The sequence below is a fragment of the Elephantulus edwardii genome, unplaced genomic scaffold (genome assembly GCF_000299155.1).
Source record: "Elephantulus edwardii isolate Elephantulus edwardi_28Jun2011 unplaced genomic scaffold, EleEdw1.0 scaffold00086, whole genome shotgun sequence".
NCBI lineage: Eukaryota > Metazoa > Chordata > Mammalia > Macroscelidea > Macroscelididae > Elephantulus > Elephantulus edwardii.
The window spans coordinates 10,010,716-10,027,401 of NW_006399836.1; the positions used below are offsets into that span (position 1 = coordinate 10,010,716).

Consider the following 16,686-nt stretch of genomic DNA (forward strand, 5'->3'; position numbering starts at 1 on the left):
GTTCCACCACTCTTGCACCTGAGAAATGGCTTGCCTGCACTTATTCCAAAAGAAATTTGGTTCTTCTAGGAGGCATGGTATATGGAACACTCTTTGCCAACACCATCATTCAAAGGCATAAGTTCTTTTTCAGTCTTCCTTATTCATTATCCAACCTTCATAAGCACCCTAGGCAAATGATAACACCACAGCGTGGGTCACAACACCTTAGTCCTCAAAGTGATATCTTTGCTTTTTGAAATAGTTTTAAATAGATCTTTTGCAGAGGATTTGCCTGATATAATACATATTTGATTCCTTGATTGCTAATTCCATGGGAATTGTTAACCCAAATGTCCTTCTTTTTCTTGATCATGTTGCTTATTGGACTACTTGTGAAGGTCTTTGTTTTGAGGTGTATTCCATACCAAAGGCTGTATGTAGTCAGTCTTTGATCTTCATTAGGTTTCTAGTCCTCTTTGCTTTCAACACATAGGGTTACATCATTTGTATTCCAAAAGTTATTGATGAGTCTTCCCCCAATCCTGATGCTGCATTCTTCATATAGTCCAATTCCCCAGATTATTTTCTCAGTATACAAACAATGACTATACATCCACACGGACCTCACCTGATGATCTACTTAGGAATCAGCTTGATTATATCTGTCTAAAGAATCGCTGAGAAGCTCAGTATCACTTATGAAAACTAGGCCAGATGCTGACCCAGAAACATTTCAGGAAGTAGCAAACGATCAAGAACCAATGGCAATAAAGAAAGAAGTTCAAGCTGCTCTGAAGGAATTGGCAAGAAATAATGGTCCAGGAATTGATAGACTATCAGTTGACATATTTCAACAAAGAGATGCAGCCCTGGATGTGCCCACCAGATTGTGCCAAGAAATCTGGAGTAACTTGCCTACTAACTGACTAGAAGAGATCCAGACTTATTTTTATTTCCAAGAAAAAGGTGATCCAACTTTCCTTTCCAATCTGCCATCCATGGTGGGACCACTGTCAAGATACAGATTTTCGTAAAAACCCTCACAGGGAAGATCATCATGCTCGAGGCTGAACCCTCGGATGCAATCAAGAATGTCAAGGCCAAGATCCGGGATAAGGAAGGAATTCCTTTTGGTCAGCAAAGACTCATCTTTGCTGGAAAGCATCTGGGAGATGGGCAGACCCTGTCTGACTACAACATCCAAAAGGAGTCCATACTTCATCTTGTATTGAGACTTCGTGGTGGTGTTAAGGAAGAAGAAGTCTTACTCCACTCCCAAGAAGAATAAGCATAAGAGAAAGAAGGTTCAGCTGGCTGTTCTGAAATACTAGAAAGTGGATGAGAATGGCAAAATTAGTTGGCCTTTGTTGGGAATGTGTTTCAGATGAGTGCGGCGCTGGAGTTTTAATGGCCAGCCGCTTTGACAGACACCACTGTGGCAAGTGCTTCTGACCTATTGCTTTAACAAATGAGAGGACAAGTAATTATGAGTTAATAAAAGATACGAATTAACTTTTTTTTTTTAAAAAGGTGATCCAATAGACAGTGGAAATTATGGAACAGTATCACATGTAAGCAAAATCATGCTGAAGATTATCCAAAAACTACTGGAACAGGACATTGACAGAGAACTGCTAGGCCGTGGTACTAGGGACATCATAGCCAATGCCAGATGGATCTTGGCTGAAAGTAGAGAGCATGAGAACGATGTCTGTTTTTATGTTATCAACTATGCAAAAGCATTTTATTGTGTGGATCATAACAAACTGTGGCTAATTATAACAAGAATGGCAATCCCTGAATACTTGATTGAGCTCATATGAAACCTATACCAAGACCAAGAGGGCAAGAGGACCCTTTGGCACTCAAAATTAAGAAAGGAGTGTATCAGGGATGTTTTCTTTCTCCATATCTTTTAAATTTATATGTTGCACAGATTATGTGACATCAGCATTGGAAGAAGATTCATCTCCAACGTGTGCTGTGCAGATGACACATTTTTGCTTCCCCCAAACTGAAGAGAACCTGAAGTGTTTGTTGCAGAAGGTCAAGGACTATGGATTGAAGCTCAACATCAAGAAAACAAAGATCCCCAACACCAGGTCAATAATGTGCACCATTATAGATGGAGAAAAGACTGAGGGTGTTGACATCTTCGTCTTGTTTGGATCCAGAATCAACACTCTTGGCACTAGCAGTTAGGAAATACAAAGACTAGCTGCATTGAGAAAATCCGCTGTCAAGGACCTCCCCAGAGTGCTGAAGAGCAACAATGCCAGTCCAGAGACAGAGGTGTGACAGATCCAGGCCATGGTCTTCTCAATTGCTTGTTACACATCAGAGAGCCGGACAATGACTACCGACAAAAGAAGAAGAATCAATGCCTTTGAGTTGTGGTGCTGGAGAAGAGACTTGAACATACCATGGACTTACAAGAAAACAAACAAGTCTGTCCTCGAGAGGGTGAAAACAGGTTGTTTCTTAGAAGCTCCATCTCACATGCTTTGGCCAGGTAGCCAGGTGGGACCAGTCCTTAGAGAAGGACATCATGCTTAGAAGGGTGGAGAGACAACACAGGAGAGGAGGATCCCAGATGAGCTGGATCAACACTGTGACTGTGGCAATGAGGTCAGATGATGGGGGGGTTGGCTCAGGATAGGATAGTGTTCAGGACCATGGTTCTTAAGGTCACTCTGAGTCATAGGCGACTCGACAGCACATAACAACGACGATAGACAGATTGAGTACGTTTGGTGAAGAGATAACAGACACACCACCTTTCTGATTTTTAAGCTCCACAGCATTCTCTTGTTCTTTTGAAGGACTGCCTTTGTTTATGTAAATAAGCAAAACAAGACCCCCTGTGGGACAGGGCAGAGCCATCCTCCACACAGTCTTCTTGGATGCGGTGCCACTGGGCCGACTCAACCATTCACCTTCCACTTTCCAACCTAGTGCCGGCTGTTTGTGTCACTTGAGGATAACTTCTCTGCATCTGGATTTCTCTTTAAGCACCCCTGCTGCTCATGTTGGGCTGTTAACAGGAAGTTCAGATGTTTGAATGCACCAACCTCTCCCAGGGGGACAGATTAGGGTATCTGCTTCCTTTACGATTTATGGCCTTGGAAACTCGATGGAGGGGCTGTAGGAGTGGAAATCTATGGCAGTGAGGTTGGCTTTGGTGGCTGAAGGATTATGCACTTGGCTGTAAGGTTGGTAGTTTGAACCCACTGGTCAACTCTGAGAGAAAAGACTTGGAAATAAGTTTCCCGTGGATTGTTGTTGTTGTTGTGTACCGTGGAGTCAGAACTAATCCATAGCTGACCGTCCAGCAGGTTTTCAGAGGTACTAAATCGCCCAGGAGCAGCTGATGGGTTTGAACTGCATGCCTTCAAGATTGCAGCACAGTTTCTTACCACTAGGCCATCAGTGTTCCTAGAAAACCCTACATGGGCAGTTCTTGTCTGCCCCAGATGGTTCCATCTACTCAGTGTCACAGGGCCAACACACCAACCCGACTGTCTTCACACCTAGAATTGATGAGGTTTGGGACACACCCCACACTCACAGGGCCTCAATAGCCTAAAGTTTCTATCTAAATTCCATTCCTAAATGGGATTAAATCCATAGATATAAGGGGTTAGGATCCCAACACATGTTTCTGGGATACAACATAATTGGAATAATTGTGGGGGAAGGGAAGCTCAGAGCCCCCAGGCTATTTGAGAGAGAGGCCTTCCAGGCCCTAGTGGTGGGGTGACCAGGGCTTGGTGGATGGAGTAGGTCCAGGCAGGGCCAGTGAGTCGTGAGCAGCAGCTCGCAGGGACCTCTGGTCAGAGCTGGGCAGACCTCCGGCTGCCTCTGCGTCCAGCTATCTGCGCATGCCCAGTCATCAGGGCTCTGTGTTATTTGAGAAGATGAGTGTGTTTCTTTGTCTACAGGCCTTAGCTTGGACTCAACTGTCTCAGAACGAGAGATGATGGAACTGAGCCACAGAGCAGGTAGGCTGGGAAGATCAGGGACCAGGGCCTCCCGGTTGTGGGAGAGGGCCCCTGAGAACAGCAAAGAGCAGCACCCTCTCTTCTCCCTCACTCTCGCTTTGTCCCCAGATCCACCGTCCAGTTGCTGATGTCATAGGAGCCTTCAGTTTGAAGATGGAGGAAGGGATTAGCACATTTGTTAGGCCTTCTCCCATCCTGCCAATCCTGGGGATTGTGACCCCAAGACAGTCCCCATTGCAAGAGGGGAGGGGGGAACTCGAGGTGGATGAGGAGAATGAGGGGGCCCCAGTGAAGTAATGGGACTGGAAACCAGGTGCAGATGCGAGAGCCCCCGGATTAGCCCTGGAAGAGCAGGGCTGAGAGCAGATGAGTAAACAGGGCTTTGGGAGTGAGGAGGAAGGCCCGCTTGGCCTGCTGTGGTTGAAACTCGCAGTTAAGAGGAGAAACAGCCCCAGTCAATCTCCTTACCTATGAGGCTCCCTCTTGATTTAGAAAAGGGTGGGGTTTGAGATGAGGGAAGGGAACTAAGAGGCCAGGTCTTTTGCTCACACCGCTGTGTCTCAAAGGTGGACAGGATAGGGCTGGAGCCTCTAGTGCCTAAAGCAATGTGGGACACGCCATGGGGTGCTTGGGGCCCATTGTTCCAAGCTTCTCACCACACTGCTGCCTCTGACTTCTTTCTGCCCTTGCCTCTTTGGGCTCTGTGTCTGTCTGTACCCAACAACCCCATCCGTGTCCTTGTCCTGCCTCCTCTTTCTGAGTCTGTCTGTCTTGCTTTGTCCCACCTCAGGTACAACCACTTTGCCCATGGCCCTGCTGGACAACAAGGAGGCCCAGAAGGACGCGGACGCCCCGAGAACCACTCACAGCCTCTTGGGCAGCTCGGAGTTGAGGTGCAGGGCCCCACTCTCCCCACAGCCATCCTGTGGAGGCAGTGCCTGGGGCAGCCAGAGCAGGCTGTCCCAGAGGGAGAAGGTGTCCCCTCTGCCCTCGACGGCCATGAGCAGACAGTCCCCATGGAGGCACCCAGAGCCCAAGATCCTTGGTAAGAAGAGCTGCAGCCCATCTGGGAGTGAGGACAAGGGTGCTTTCCCAGAGGGGCCTCTGCTAGACCAGGGGCCGGAAGGAGGTGCTGGCCTGGGGGCCCAGGACCACAGAGACTCACCCATGTGCTGGGAGAAGAGCGTCATTCCTGACAACATTCGCCACAAGTTTGGGAGCAACACAGTGGATGAGCTGGTCACTGAGAAGCAGGTGACAGATTAGAGGGGTGGAGGCTGGGGGCGGGAGTGGGGTGTCAGGGGGTCCCCATGAAGACCTAACATAAGGACCCCAAAGAACCCTACCTGGTGCCATGGAGTCATTGCCAAGTGATCCTGAGACAGAGTGGAGCTGCCCAATGCGGTCCAAGACGACATTTAAAAGTTGGGGTTTCCACAGTCAACACTCTTGGCGCCAGCAGCCAGGAAATCAAAAAACGTATTGCGATGGGAAAGTCTGCTGTTAGGGACCTCTCCAAAGTACTCAAGAGCAATGGTGCCTCTCTGGAGACTAAGGTGCACCTGATACAGGCTATGGTCTTTGCAATCACTTGTTATGCATCAGAGAGTTAGACAATGACTAGGGAGGATAGAAGGAGAATTGATGCCTTTGAGCTGTGGTGCTGGAGAAGAGTATTGAATGTACCATGGACTGCCAAGAAAACAAACAGATTCATCCTGGAGAGGGTTAAACCAGGCTACTCCTTGGAGACAAGGATTCTGAGGCTCCGTGTAACATATTTTGGACATGTTGTAAGGAGAGACAGGTCCTTGGAGAGGGACATCATGCTTGGGAGGGTGGAGGGACAGTGCAGGAGGGGAAGACCCTCTATGAGGTGGATTGATTCAGTGACTGGGGTAATCGGGATGGGTGTGTCAGAGACAGTGCGATTGGCACAGGACAGAGCAGGGTTTAGGGCTGTTGTACATAGGGTTGCTGTGAGTTGCAAACGACTCAATGGCACATAACAACAACAACAACAACAACATACCTTCAAATAGGATCTGACAGGTACAGGAGGAGATTGTCTCTCCTTCTCCAGCAGAGCATCTGGTGGATTCAAACCACATATCTCTGGAATTGCAGTGCAGCTTTTTGCCACTAGGCCACCAGAGCTCCCTCCAAAACGACAGTTTTATAGAAGCTGATGGCCAGTCTTTCTCCGATGTACTAGCTAGTGGGTTTGCACCAGCTAAATGCTTAACTGCAATCCATCAGAGAATAATAAAAAACCCCATTAATACTACTGTTATTATTGTTGCCAAGCACTCTTGGGGACTTGTGCTTCCTGTGACTTGGTGACTAACTGTGGGACCCCTGCCTTGTCCTGCACTGTCTTTACAAGCCCAAGGTCATGCTCAAGCCCACTGTTGCAGACAAGGTGCCAAGGTCATTGAAGGCCTTCTCCTTTGCGGACATTCTCATGGTCCAAACATAATGCCCTGGTGACACAGTGCCTTAACCAAATTTGGGGAGTGGGGCAGCTGCTAACTGAGAGATCAGTAGATCAAATCCACCAGCTGCCCTGCAGGAGAAAGATGACCAGTCACTTCCATAAAGACTCAGAACCTCAGAAAGCCTGTGGAGGGGCGTCTCTCCTCTGTCCTAGGAGCCGCAGTGAGCCGGAGGTGACTCACAGCTGTGGCTTTACTTTTGCTAGAAGGACTTCTCCCAATGCTGCTCAGAGCAGATGTTCAATGCGGAGAGGGGTTTGTGATGACTGTTATCCTTTGTGCCCCGATCCTGGTGTGTGTGTGTGTGTGTGTGTGTGTGTGTGTGTGTGTGTTCCCAGTTCCAGGCCCCAGGGATTTGTGGAGGGCTGTAGGCTTAGGGTTGGGTAAAGCCTTAAGGGGGAGGATATAGGGTCACAGAAAGGAGGAGTTAGAAGGAAGATGTTGGACTTGACCCTTATCTCCTCTCCTCCCTGCTCAGGCTCGAAGGGCCATCCATGAAGACATGCAGAAGAGGCCAAGCTCATGGCCCACTGGGACCCAGACCCCTGTGGATATCTCCTCCGCCTTCTCAGACTACTATGACTTGGGCTACAACATGCGGGCAAACTTGTTTCAAGGTCAGGCCCGAGGGCAAGGGTGTGGACATTTGTGGTTATGACAGATTGGCTAGAGAAGCCTTTCGAGTTATTTACCCCTTCCTGAACCTCACATGGGGCCTGGGCACCCTGGGGTACACCTCTAGGGGAATTCATTTCAGGATCACCAAGAACTTCCTTTACACCAGTACTGGGAAGGCTTGTCTCTTTGACAAGTTAATTGGTTACACTCTCCACAATCCCAGGTAACAGTCATTCCCTGGCTTATGATTTGCCAATGTGAAGCCAGGGCACTGCTGGCCAGGACACCTTTGGTTGCAGTGGTACTATGATGCTCTCCTGAGTTCAAAGCTCACCTCTGCCACTCACTAGCTAGGTGAACTTGGACAAGACCCTTCCCCTCTCGGAGCCTCAGTGGGCTCGCAGCACCCTGGAGTGAACACTACTATGGCCTCCTTGGGGTTGGCAGGACTGTGGGATACTGAGCAGGGCAGTACTTGGTCTGTGGCTTCTGATAATTCTTCTTCCCGAGAGTCTAGAGGTGAGGTCTGCTGGGAGGAGGAAAGGTGGGTTGGAGATTCCCACAGTATTCCTTTGTGGGTCAGCGTCGTCCTGACTAAGTTCGTTGTTAGGTGACCCTGAGTAAAACAGATCAAAGCTCTGCCTGATCCCGGCACCATCCTCCTGATCCTGGCTGTACTGTCGCAGCCTTTGTGCCAGCCCATCTCACTAAGGATCTTCACTGACCCTCTCCTTTTCCGACCATGATGCCCTTCTCCAGGGAACTAGCCTCTCTTGGTAACAAGCCCAACATATTTGTGACAAAGTCTCACCATCCTTGCTTCTAAAAAGCATCGTGGCCAAACTTCTTCCAAGACAGATCAGCTGGTTCTTTTGGCAGCTCACGGTACGCTCAAAATTCTCTGCCGACATCACAATGCAAAGGTGTCATTTTTCTCCAGTATTCCACATTCATTTTCCACTTTCGTATTTATATGAAATGATTTAAATGACCATGGTTTGAGGCAGGTATCCCTTAGTCTTTACAGTGACATCCCTGCTCACCCATATTTAAAGGTCTTTGGTAGCAATTTTCCGAATGCAATATGTCCTTTGGTTTCTTGATCCCTGCTTACATGGGTGCTGATTGTAGACCCAAGTCAAAGAAACTCCTTGATAACTTTGATCTTATTTCACTAATGATGATGCTTATCGGTCCAGTTTTAAGAATAGTCTTTGAGCTTCATCAAGATGTGCTTCAAGTCTTCATTTTCTGCAAGCAAGGCTGTACCATCTGCTGTTTGCTTAGTTGTTGTTTGCCATCAAAACCCATCCATGGCTGACCTCCAGTGGGTTTTCGGAGGCAGTAAATTGCATGAGAGGAGACTGCCCATCTTTCTCCCATGAAGCAGCCGATGGATCCACACCAGGTACATTGTAGTTGCCAGAGCAATTCCTTAACACTAAGCTACCCCGTCCCACATACATTGGGCATGCGGCCAGGAGGACCAGTCCTTGGAGAAGGACGTCATGCTCGGAAGGGAAGAGGGACAGCAAAGAAGAGAAAAACACCAGATGAGATGGGTTGACATGGTAACTGGTGCAATGGGATTAGGTGTGTCAGAGTCTGTGAGACTGGCTCAGAATGGGGCAGGATTAAGAGCTGTTGTACACAGGTTTGCTATGAGTTACAGGCGACTCGATGGCACATAACAGCACAACAACAAGCCACCAGAGCGCCCGTGCTGATTGTTCAGTGACAGTACTATGCATTGCTCCATTCCATTCACAGAAAGATTGGAGACAAGTTGCCCAGACTTTTCCTTCACAGGAGGGAGATCTGTGGTTCTAATTCAACTTTTTCTTCTGTTTCCAAACACTGCCGTCTTTCCCTGGCACTCTCAATTCCCAAGAGTCATCTGGACTGCTCTGCTGGGGTTCTGTGGTCAGCGTGCAGGGACTTTCCCCTGCCCCCACATTCTCTTTGCAGCCTGTCATGTTACCTCTTTCTTGCCCTCCTGCTTCCTCCCTGTGCTGGCAGACCTCTTCCTTTGGCACTGATCCCTGCCACCCAGGGAACCCAGTGGAAGCCTTTCTGGGTTTCCCTTGGAGCTTATAGCAGAGGTGGTGGGGGTGGGGAGAAGGCAAGAGAAATACAGCTGAGATTCTCCTCTTGCCTGGCCCTAAATTGTGTTCCAATTTAATCCTTAACAAAGACACACAAAGCACCCGTCACCTCTAAACTTACGTGAAAATGCACACGAATATGTGAAAACATCATATACAAACATTTGCGTACCCATCCATCATCCAGCCGGAGAAACAGAGCTGGGCCAAAGACGCTCTGGAGCCGGCCCACAGCAGCTCACAGGAGTCAACTGGTGACTTCTGTGAGATGATTAGTGTCCTCACTGCACCTCTTTCAAAACGTAATTTACCTTGTATGTTGTTGAGAACACACACAGCAGAACATATAGTCTGGACAAGCTTCTCCTTGTCCAGTTCGGCGGCATTGATCACATCGAGTCCCACAACCATCCAGCTTCCTTTTCCGAGCGGCTCCTACCCCCTCGACATAAACTCACTGACCCCTCAGGATCCTGTCTAGTCTTTTGGGTTACTGCTGTCAATCTGACCCCACCCAGCTAGATCTTAAAAGAACACAAGGCTCAAAAGCATTCTTTACTATTCGTGCAGAACTATTGTTTGGTTTTAAGGAGACTTAAGGTGATATTTCTAGTTTAAGGATAAATTCAGGGTGACAATTTTAGGGGGACCTCATGATAGTATCTTAACATCAGTCCTGGTGGTAGCATTTATACTCCAGAAACTGGCGGGTGCTACAGGGAGCTTTTACTGGCCCCGGAACACCAGGGTCAGCGAACCCTCTCCGGCAGGTCTCTCTCTGTCTCCACGCCAGGTTCACTTGTGGGCCGTTGATGAGAGTCACGTGACTGATCAGGAGTGAGGGTGACAGAGTAAATAGATGAAGTCAGCGAGGAAGAGGGTGAGAGCATGAAGGGTAGTAGGCCACGGGGAGGGTCTACATGGGAGTGAGGTGGGAACTGGTGGAGGGTTGTAAGCAGGCGAAGGCTAGCGTTTGATCTCGTTCGAGGCTTACGCCAGTTGAGACCAGGCTGTAGGGCAGCTGGAGTGGAAACAGAATAAGGGGGTCGCTGCAAAAACCAGGTGGGAGGAAGCTGGTAACGTGCATTAGGGAGCCTGGTTGTTCACTGCACGCAATCCCAGATTGCATCCCACTATGCAACATGGAGCAGGGAGCTCTGGTGGCCTAGTGGCAAGAAGCTGCGCTGCAATCCCGAAGGCACGTGGTTCGAGGTCACCAGCTGCTCCGCTGGAGAAGGATGGGCCGTCTCCTCCAGGGCGATTAACTACCTCTGAAAACCTGCCAGAAGGTCAGTTAGGGGTCAGTCGTGACTCAATGGTACACAACAACATGCAATATGGTGGCCCAAGATGGCAGCTGTGAAGGTGGCCTAATGTGGTAGGATTCTGGGTATTTGTGTAAGTTAGAAGGCAGACTGGTTAATGCAAGTAGCTAATTCATTGAGTTGGAAACTGGAAGGTTGGATCTTTGAGTCCACTCACAGATACTTCAGAAGAAAGGACTTGAGATCTACTTCTGAAAAACCTTATGGAATTGGTGTTTGTTCTATTGTTTATGACCTCGACAGCAGCAACTAAGATAAAATGAATTAAAAAACCAAAACAACCCACTGGAGCACAGTTCAACTCTGACACACACACGAAGTCAACACACATCCGTCAAGTTGACTTGCTGCTGGCAGCTGGTCTACTGGTAGCAGGCGGAGCAAACAGAGCCCACTGATGAGTGGATGTGCACTGGGACAACAATGTGGATGATGCTGGAACAAACGACTGGAAGGATGGGGCTGTGTACCGAGACAGGGGCGCTTTGAGGAAGAGGAGGCTGAAGAAATTCAATCCCATGCTGAGTCATGGGGATAATCCTTTATGTTTTCCTAAGACATTTAGTTTTGCTTTTCACATTTATAAGTCTTTAATCCGCGTGGAGTTGATTTCTGGTTTTGGTGTGAAGTAGGGATTCATTTTTAATTCCTTCTTTAGGAAGATTACTAATGGACTGAGCACCAGCTGGTGAATAGCTCCACATTTTCCCGGTGACCTAGGGTGATGTCTCTGTCATCTGTTCGTGATATTTATGGTAAACCAAGAAACCAAGTCTGCTGCTGAGTTGATTGTGACTCTTAGAGACCCTGTAGGGTGAAGCCAAACTGCCCCACAGGGTTTCCATCCCTGTGATTCTCACGGAAGCAGAGCACCACATCTTTCTCCCAAGGAAAAGCTGTCAGCTCAAAGTACCACCTTGTAGCTGGCAGCTAAGTGTTTAACCATGACACCACCAGGGCTCCTTAACATATTTAAGAATGAAATTGAAGAACCATTTGTTAGGTTAAAGAAACCATGATCTCTCTCTCTCTCTTCCCCCCCTCCCTCTCCCTCCCTCTCCCTCTCTCCCTCTCTCCCTCTCCCTCTCTCTTTCTCTCTCTCTCTTAAATAATAATAGTAAATCCAGTACTTTGTTTTACCTCTGGTTTTAAGAGGACTTTTCCGGAAGCTTGAAGCTCCTTACAGTCCTCTCTCAGTTTTATTATCCTCCTTCTTGCCATGGGAACATCATCCTGACTTTTTGCTACTAACTCCTTTGTTTTTTAAAACATAATGTTAGTCCCAGTGTATAATCCAGGGCTTTGAACTGACTCACAACCATTCATAATTGCCATCATCAACAAAGGCCGCCTTCATGTTGCATAGCAACCAGATCTGTTGCCCTTGGCATTTCGACCTGAGAAACCACCGTGTCAATCAAAGTTGGTGCCCGATCACCCCACTTTGAAGGTGGTCTAAACTCTGCGTGCTGACAGGAATCAAACTTCCCTGACACTTTCAGGAGGAAGGATTGTGGAGGGACTTTTGTAAAGGAAAGTGACAGCAATGCTCCGTTAAGTTTCTGTGGGTGTAAACCTTAAGGGGAGAAGACTGCTTTGTCTTTCTCTCAAGAGGGACTGGTTGATTTCAACCATCGACCTTCAAACCAGCAGTACAACATGTAACCCACCAGGGCTTGGGTAAAAATACAGCAGGCAAGAGATTTGGTTTCTGTGCTTGTTTCTAGCAATTACCAAACTTTTTTGAACCAGGTTGAAGCTGTGGTATAAAGCACAGGTTTTAAGAAAAAAGGAATAGAATCTGGGGTTTTGCTGGTCATTTTTTTCAGAAGTAGTTTGCCAGGACTTTCTTCCATGGCACTTAAGGTTGTCTGTTACTGATTCTTTTTCAGAAGTAGATGGTCAGGCCTTTTTACCAAGATGCCTCTGGGTGTATTCAAACCTTCAGACTTTTCATCTCAGCATGGCACCATTCAGGGTCTCTGTCTAAAGCTTTAAGACATTTCAACAACTAGTCAGGTGGATGTCCCTGAAAAGGTGGTGTTAGTCCACGTGTCCAAGTGAGAGATGATGGTGACACCAGGCTGGAGGCTGTGGACGGGGAGGAGGGTTCCATATGAACTTAGTGGACAGAGCCACTCAGTGTTTGTGCAGAACTGTGGTGAGACAAAGAGAAATCAAAGAAGCCTTCAAGGTCTGGGAACTGGAGAGCTGGAATTGTGCTGGGTGTCCCCAGTGGCCAGATGTTGGCCAGGTGGGCTCAGAGAGGTCAGTGGGACTTCGTGGGCTGAAGAGGCGGCAGCACAGTGATACAGACTTGAAGTTATTCGCTGGTGTTGGAATCCAGGCTCTGACTCCAATAGCCAGGTGCTCTACACCTTTGAGGGAGTTCTGGTGGTCTAGTGGTAAGAATTTTCACTGGCAACCCAGCCGCACAAGGTTCAAATCCACTAACTGCTGTTCAAAAGAAAGATGGCCAAGCTCCTCTCATGGGATTTATTTCCCACTGGAGGGTCAGCTCTGAGTCAGTTCTGACTCAAAGATACTTAACAACAACAACAACAACTACACCTTTGAGGAGCCCTGCAGGCCCAATGGTTAAGAGCACAGATGCTGATTGAAGGTCATAGGTTTGAACTCCTTCACTGCTTTGCTGGGAACATCTGCTTCTGTAAAGATTATCTTACTCACTGCTATCGATCAAGTTGATACTAACTCTAACCTTGTAGGGCTGTTGAACTTGACCGGAAGTTTACAAGGCTATAAGTCATCATGGAAGTAAACTGCCCCGTCTGTCTGTTAGGTGGCTCTGAAGCATCAATCTTTAAGTTGGCAACCAAGCGCTTGAACCATTATACCACCTGGACTCTGTTTCCAATGAGGTTCCTAATTTGAAATTAGTGTGTGAGGCCTGGTTCTCTCTCTCCCTGCTCTGACTCATCCTGTCAGATGCTGAGATGATTTTCAGTCTTCACTCTTCTAAAGAGCAGATACTCTACATGCCATGTTCACTTTCGTCCCTCATTGGTCCCGTCAACCTGCGGCTTTCCTGGGATGAAAAAAAAGACACATGAGGCACATGATTTTTAGGTTTGCTGAAAGAAGGGAAGAGTAAGAACGTTGCTTTGATGGCTTCAAGCTGATTACATCTTAGGACAACACTGACCATCCAGGGTGTCCACCCCCACCCCCTCCTCCCACATCCAGGCAGCTTCTTTTCTGAGCACACTTCCCCTGTCTCATCTGCTGTTTCAGATACCACAGGACTTGAGGTCAAGGAGGGACACTAAAAGGGTCAAGAGAGTGTTAGCTTGGCCGGTTTCTCATCATGAGCATCTGCACTCTCTCCTTTGGCTGTAGTTTGAAATGGGATTTCTCTCATGGCTCTTGGTAGGTTCTGCAAAGGCGCCAATAGTAATGTCCTCCTGCACTTTGTCTAATGCAGGTAGTACCTTTTTCTTTTGTGCAACCCCACTTCCTGTGCTCCCTCCCTCCCTGGCTTTCGGTGGTGTGAGGCTCTGGGCAATCCCTTTGCTTATGTCAAGTCTCCTCCCAAGCCTTGAGACCACATACCAAGCTTCTCAAGGGATCTTAAACTATGCAGTGTTTCCTTACTCTGTTTGGACAAGAGCTTCTTGGTCTACATAAAGGTTTCATATGAACATAATTAAGTCATCTGGGATTTCCACTCTTCTCAAGGTTAGCCATAGTTTGTTATGATCCATAGAGTCAGATACCTTTGCACAGTCAATAAAGCACAAACATTCATTCATTCTGATATTCTTTATTTTCAGCTAGGATCCAATTCAACATTAGCAATGAGCAATGGATTCTTCTAAACCCTGCTTGAACTTCTGGCAGTTCTCTGTTAATGTACTCTTCTAGCTGTTTTTGGACGATCTTCAGCAAGATTTTGCTTGCATGTAATAATAATAATAATAATAATAATAATAATAATAATAATAATAATAATAATAATAATAATATTGTTAGATAGCTTTCACATTCTGCTGAGTTGCCTTTCTTGGGAATGGGAGCAAACATAGATCTCTTCAAGTCTTTTGGCCAAGTTGCTGCCCTCCAAATTTCCTGGATACAGACTAGTAAGCACATTTAGGGCTGCATCTGTAAAGTGAAACATGCCAATTGCTTTTCTATTTCTGGGGCTTTAGTTTTTGCTAATGTCTTCAGTGCAGCTTAAATGTCTTCTTTAATTACAATTGACTTGTGTTCCTATGGTCTTTCCTGACATTTTTCAGTGTCAGCTAATTCTCTTTGGTACAGTGACTCTGTGTATCTCTCCAATTTCTTTTGAGGCTTCCTGGATTATTCAAGATTTTGCCCATAGCATATCAGCATCACAATTCATGGCTTTAATTGGCTTTTTGGCTCTTTCAATTTTAGCAATGCCGAATGAATGCTTTACTTTTTATTCTCCAACTCCAGGATGTCTTTAGACATCCTGTGATAATATTTTCCTTTGTCTTGTTGAGCTGCCATTTGAAATTTCCTGTTCATCTCTTTGACTTTTTCAGTTCTTTCCTTCTTTTTGGCTTCTCGTTGCTCTAGTCCAATATTCAAAATATCTTCTGACACGCTTTTTGGTCTTTCTTCCTCTTCTGTTTTTGTGATGGCCTTTCTAATACAGAGATTAGAACACTGGTAACAGCACTGGCTGACCTACACTGTTTGACAGGGTGGCTATTGGTCAGAACTGGCCTGATCACAATGGATTTTTTGGATGGCACAGTGGTTTAGCCTTAGGCCGCTAATGGAAAGGTCAGAAGTTTGGATCCCCAGCAGCACTGCAGGAGGAGTATGTGGAGGTCAGCTTCTGTGAAGGTTACAGCCCTAGAAACTCTATATGGCACTTGTGCTGTTGTTGTTGTTGTTATGTACTGTTGAGTATGACTCATAGCGACTCTATGAACAAAAGCTCTGAACCCTGTTCTGTCCTGCACCATCCTCACACCTCCTGACACACAAGAGCCCATTGCACCAGTCACCGGATCAATCCACCTGGTCAAGAGTCCCCTTCTCCTTTGCTGACCCTCCACCTTCACGCTTTCTAGCATTATGTCCAAGGAATAGCCCATCCTGGTTGCACTCTGTCCCATATCTGGCAATGATTGTACTGGGGGAATGATCTGCGTGCATGTTGCTAATTACTTTGCAGCTATAGTGCTAATGAGTGCAGCACTTGTACGTCAGTTTGCTGTACTGAGGTATCTTGTGGGTGCTGTGAAAACTGTGCCACTAGTACATCAAATGGAAGGGGGTCACCCACAGTGGACAGGAGTTAGTAGGGCTCCCAGATTAAGACAGACTGGCAAGAAGGATTGGCCATTCTGAGATAGCAGGTCTCTGAAAACCCTATGAACAATAAAGGAACACGCATAGTTACAGTAGTAGGAGTAGAGGCCAGATCGGAAATCAGTCAAAATGAGGAGAAACAGCTGTAATCACCCTTTAACATCATGCTTGGGAAGGTGAAGGGATGGTGAAAGAAAGGAAGATTGTTGACCAGATAGATGGACACAGTGACAGCAGCAAAGGGCTTGAGTGTGTCAGGAGATGTGGGGATGACACAGGATGGGACAGGGTTCAGACCTGTTGTTCATAGGGTTGCTGTGAGTTGTCCTGACTTGATGGGACCCAACAACAACAACAACAACAACAACTGTCCCAAAAGGTGGTTTGTTATGAGTCAGGATCCACTGGGCAGTAATGACAACCAGGAATTGTATTTAACACGAAAGATGGCACCATTTGCCATTCACATAGGACTTACTTGCATCCCTTTTAAACCACGAAGGGAATCTTCTTTAAGCGTCCTCACCAGTTTATCAGCTCTCACGGCTGTAATACCCTCCAGGTGGGAGGCTCTGGAGCTAGTTTGCAGACGCCCCCTTTCAATTTCCCCTGGCTTCCCAGCGCACTTTGATATTGGATCTTTCCTCTGCCTTAGGGTTCTGTTACATAAGCCCTGAAACCCACTGTTGTTTGTTGTTGTTTAATGCCATCGAGTCGTAGACGACTCATAGCGACCCTATGAACGAACAGCCTGAGCACTGTTCGTACATAGAGTTTCCAGAGGCAAGCCATTTTGGAAGTGGATGCCGCTCCTGCTTCCAGGCTTGATTTAGTCGGGAAGCTCCAG

At 47.1% G+C, this 16,686-nt stretch overlaps 1 protein-coding gene across 1 annotated transcript in view; it reads left to right on the plus strand.

Moving 5' to 3' along the window:
* Positions 1 to 1,039: 1,039 nt before the first annotated feature.
* The window catches only part of TEX33 (testis expressed 33), a 44,039-nt gene continuing 28,392 nt past the window's right edge, over positions 1,040 to 16,686 (plus strand). Inside the window, exons 1-3 of the mRNA XM_006890224.1 lie at positions 1,040 to 1,115; positions 4,774 to 5,237; positions 6,957 to 7,095. Of these exons, the coding sequence (XP_006890286.1) occupies positions 1,040 to 1,115; positions 4,774 to 5,237; positions 6,957 to 7,095 (679 nt within the window). The remainder of the gene's footprint in view (positions 1,116 to 4,773; positions 5,238 to 6,956; positions 7,096 to 16,686) is intronic.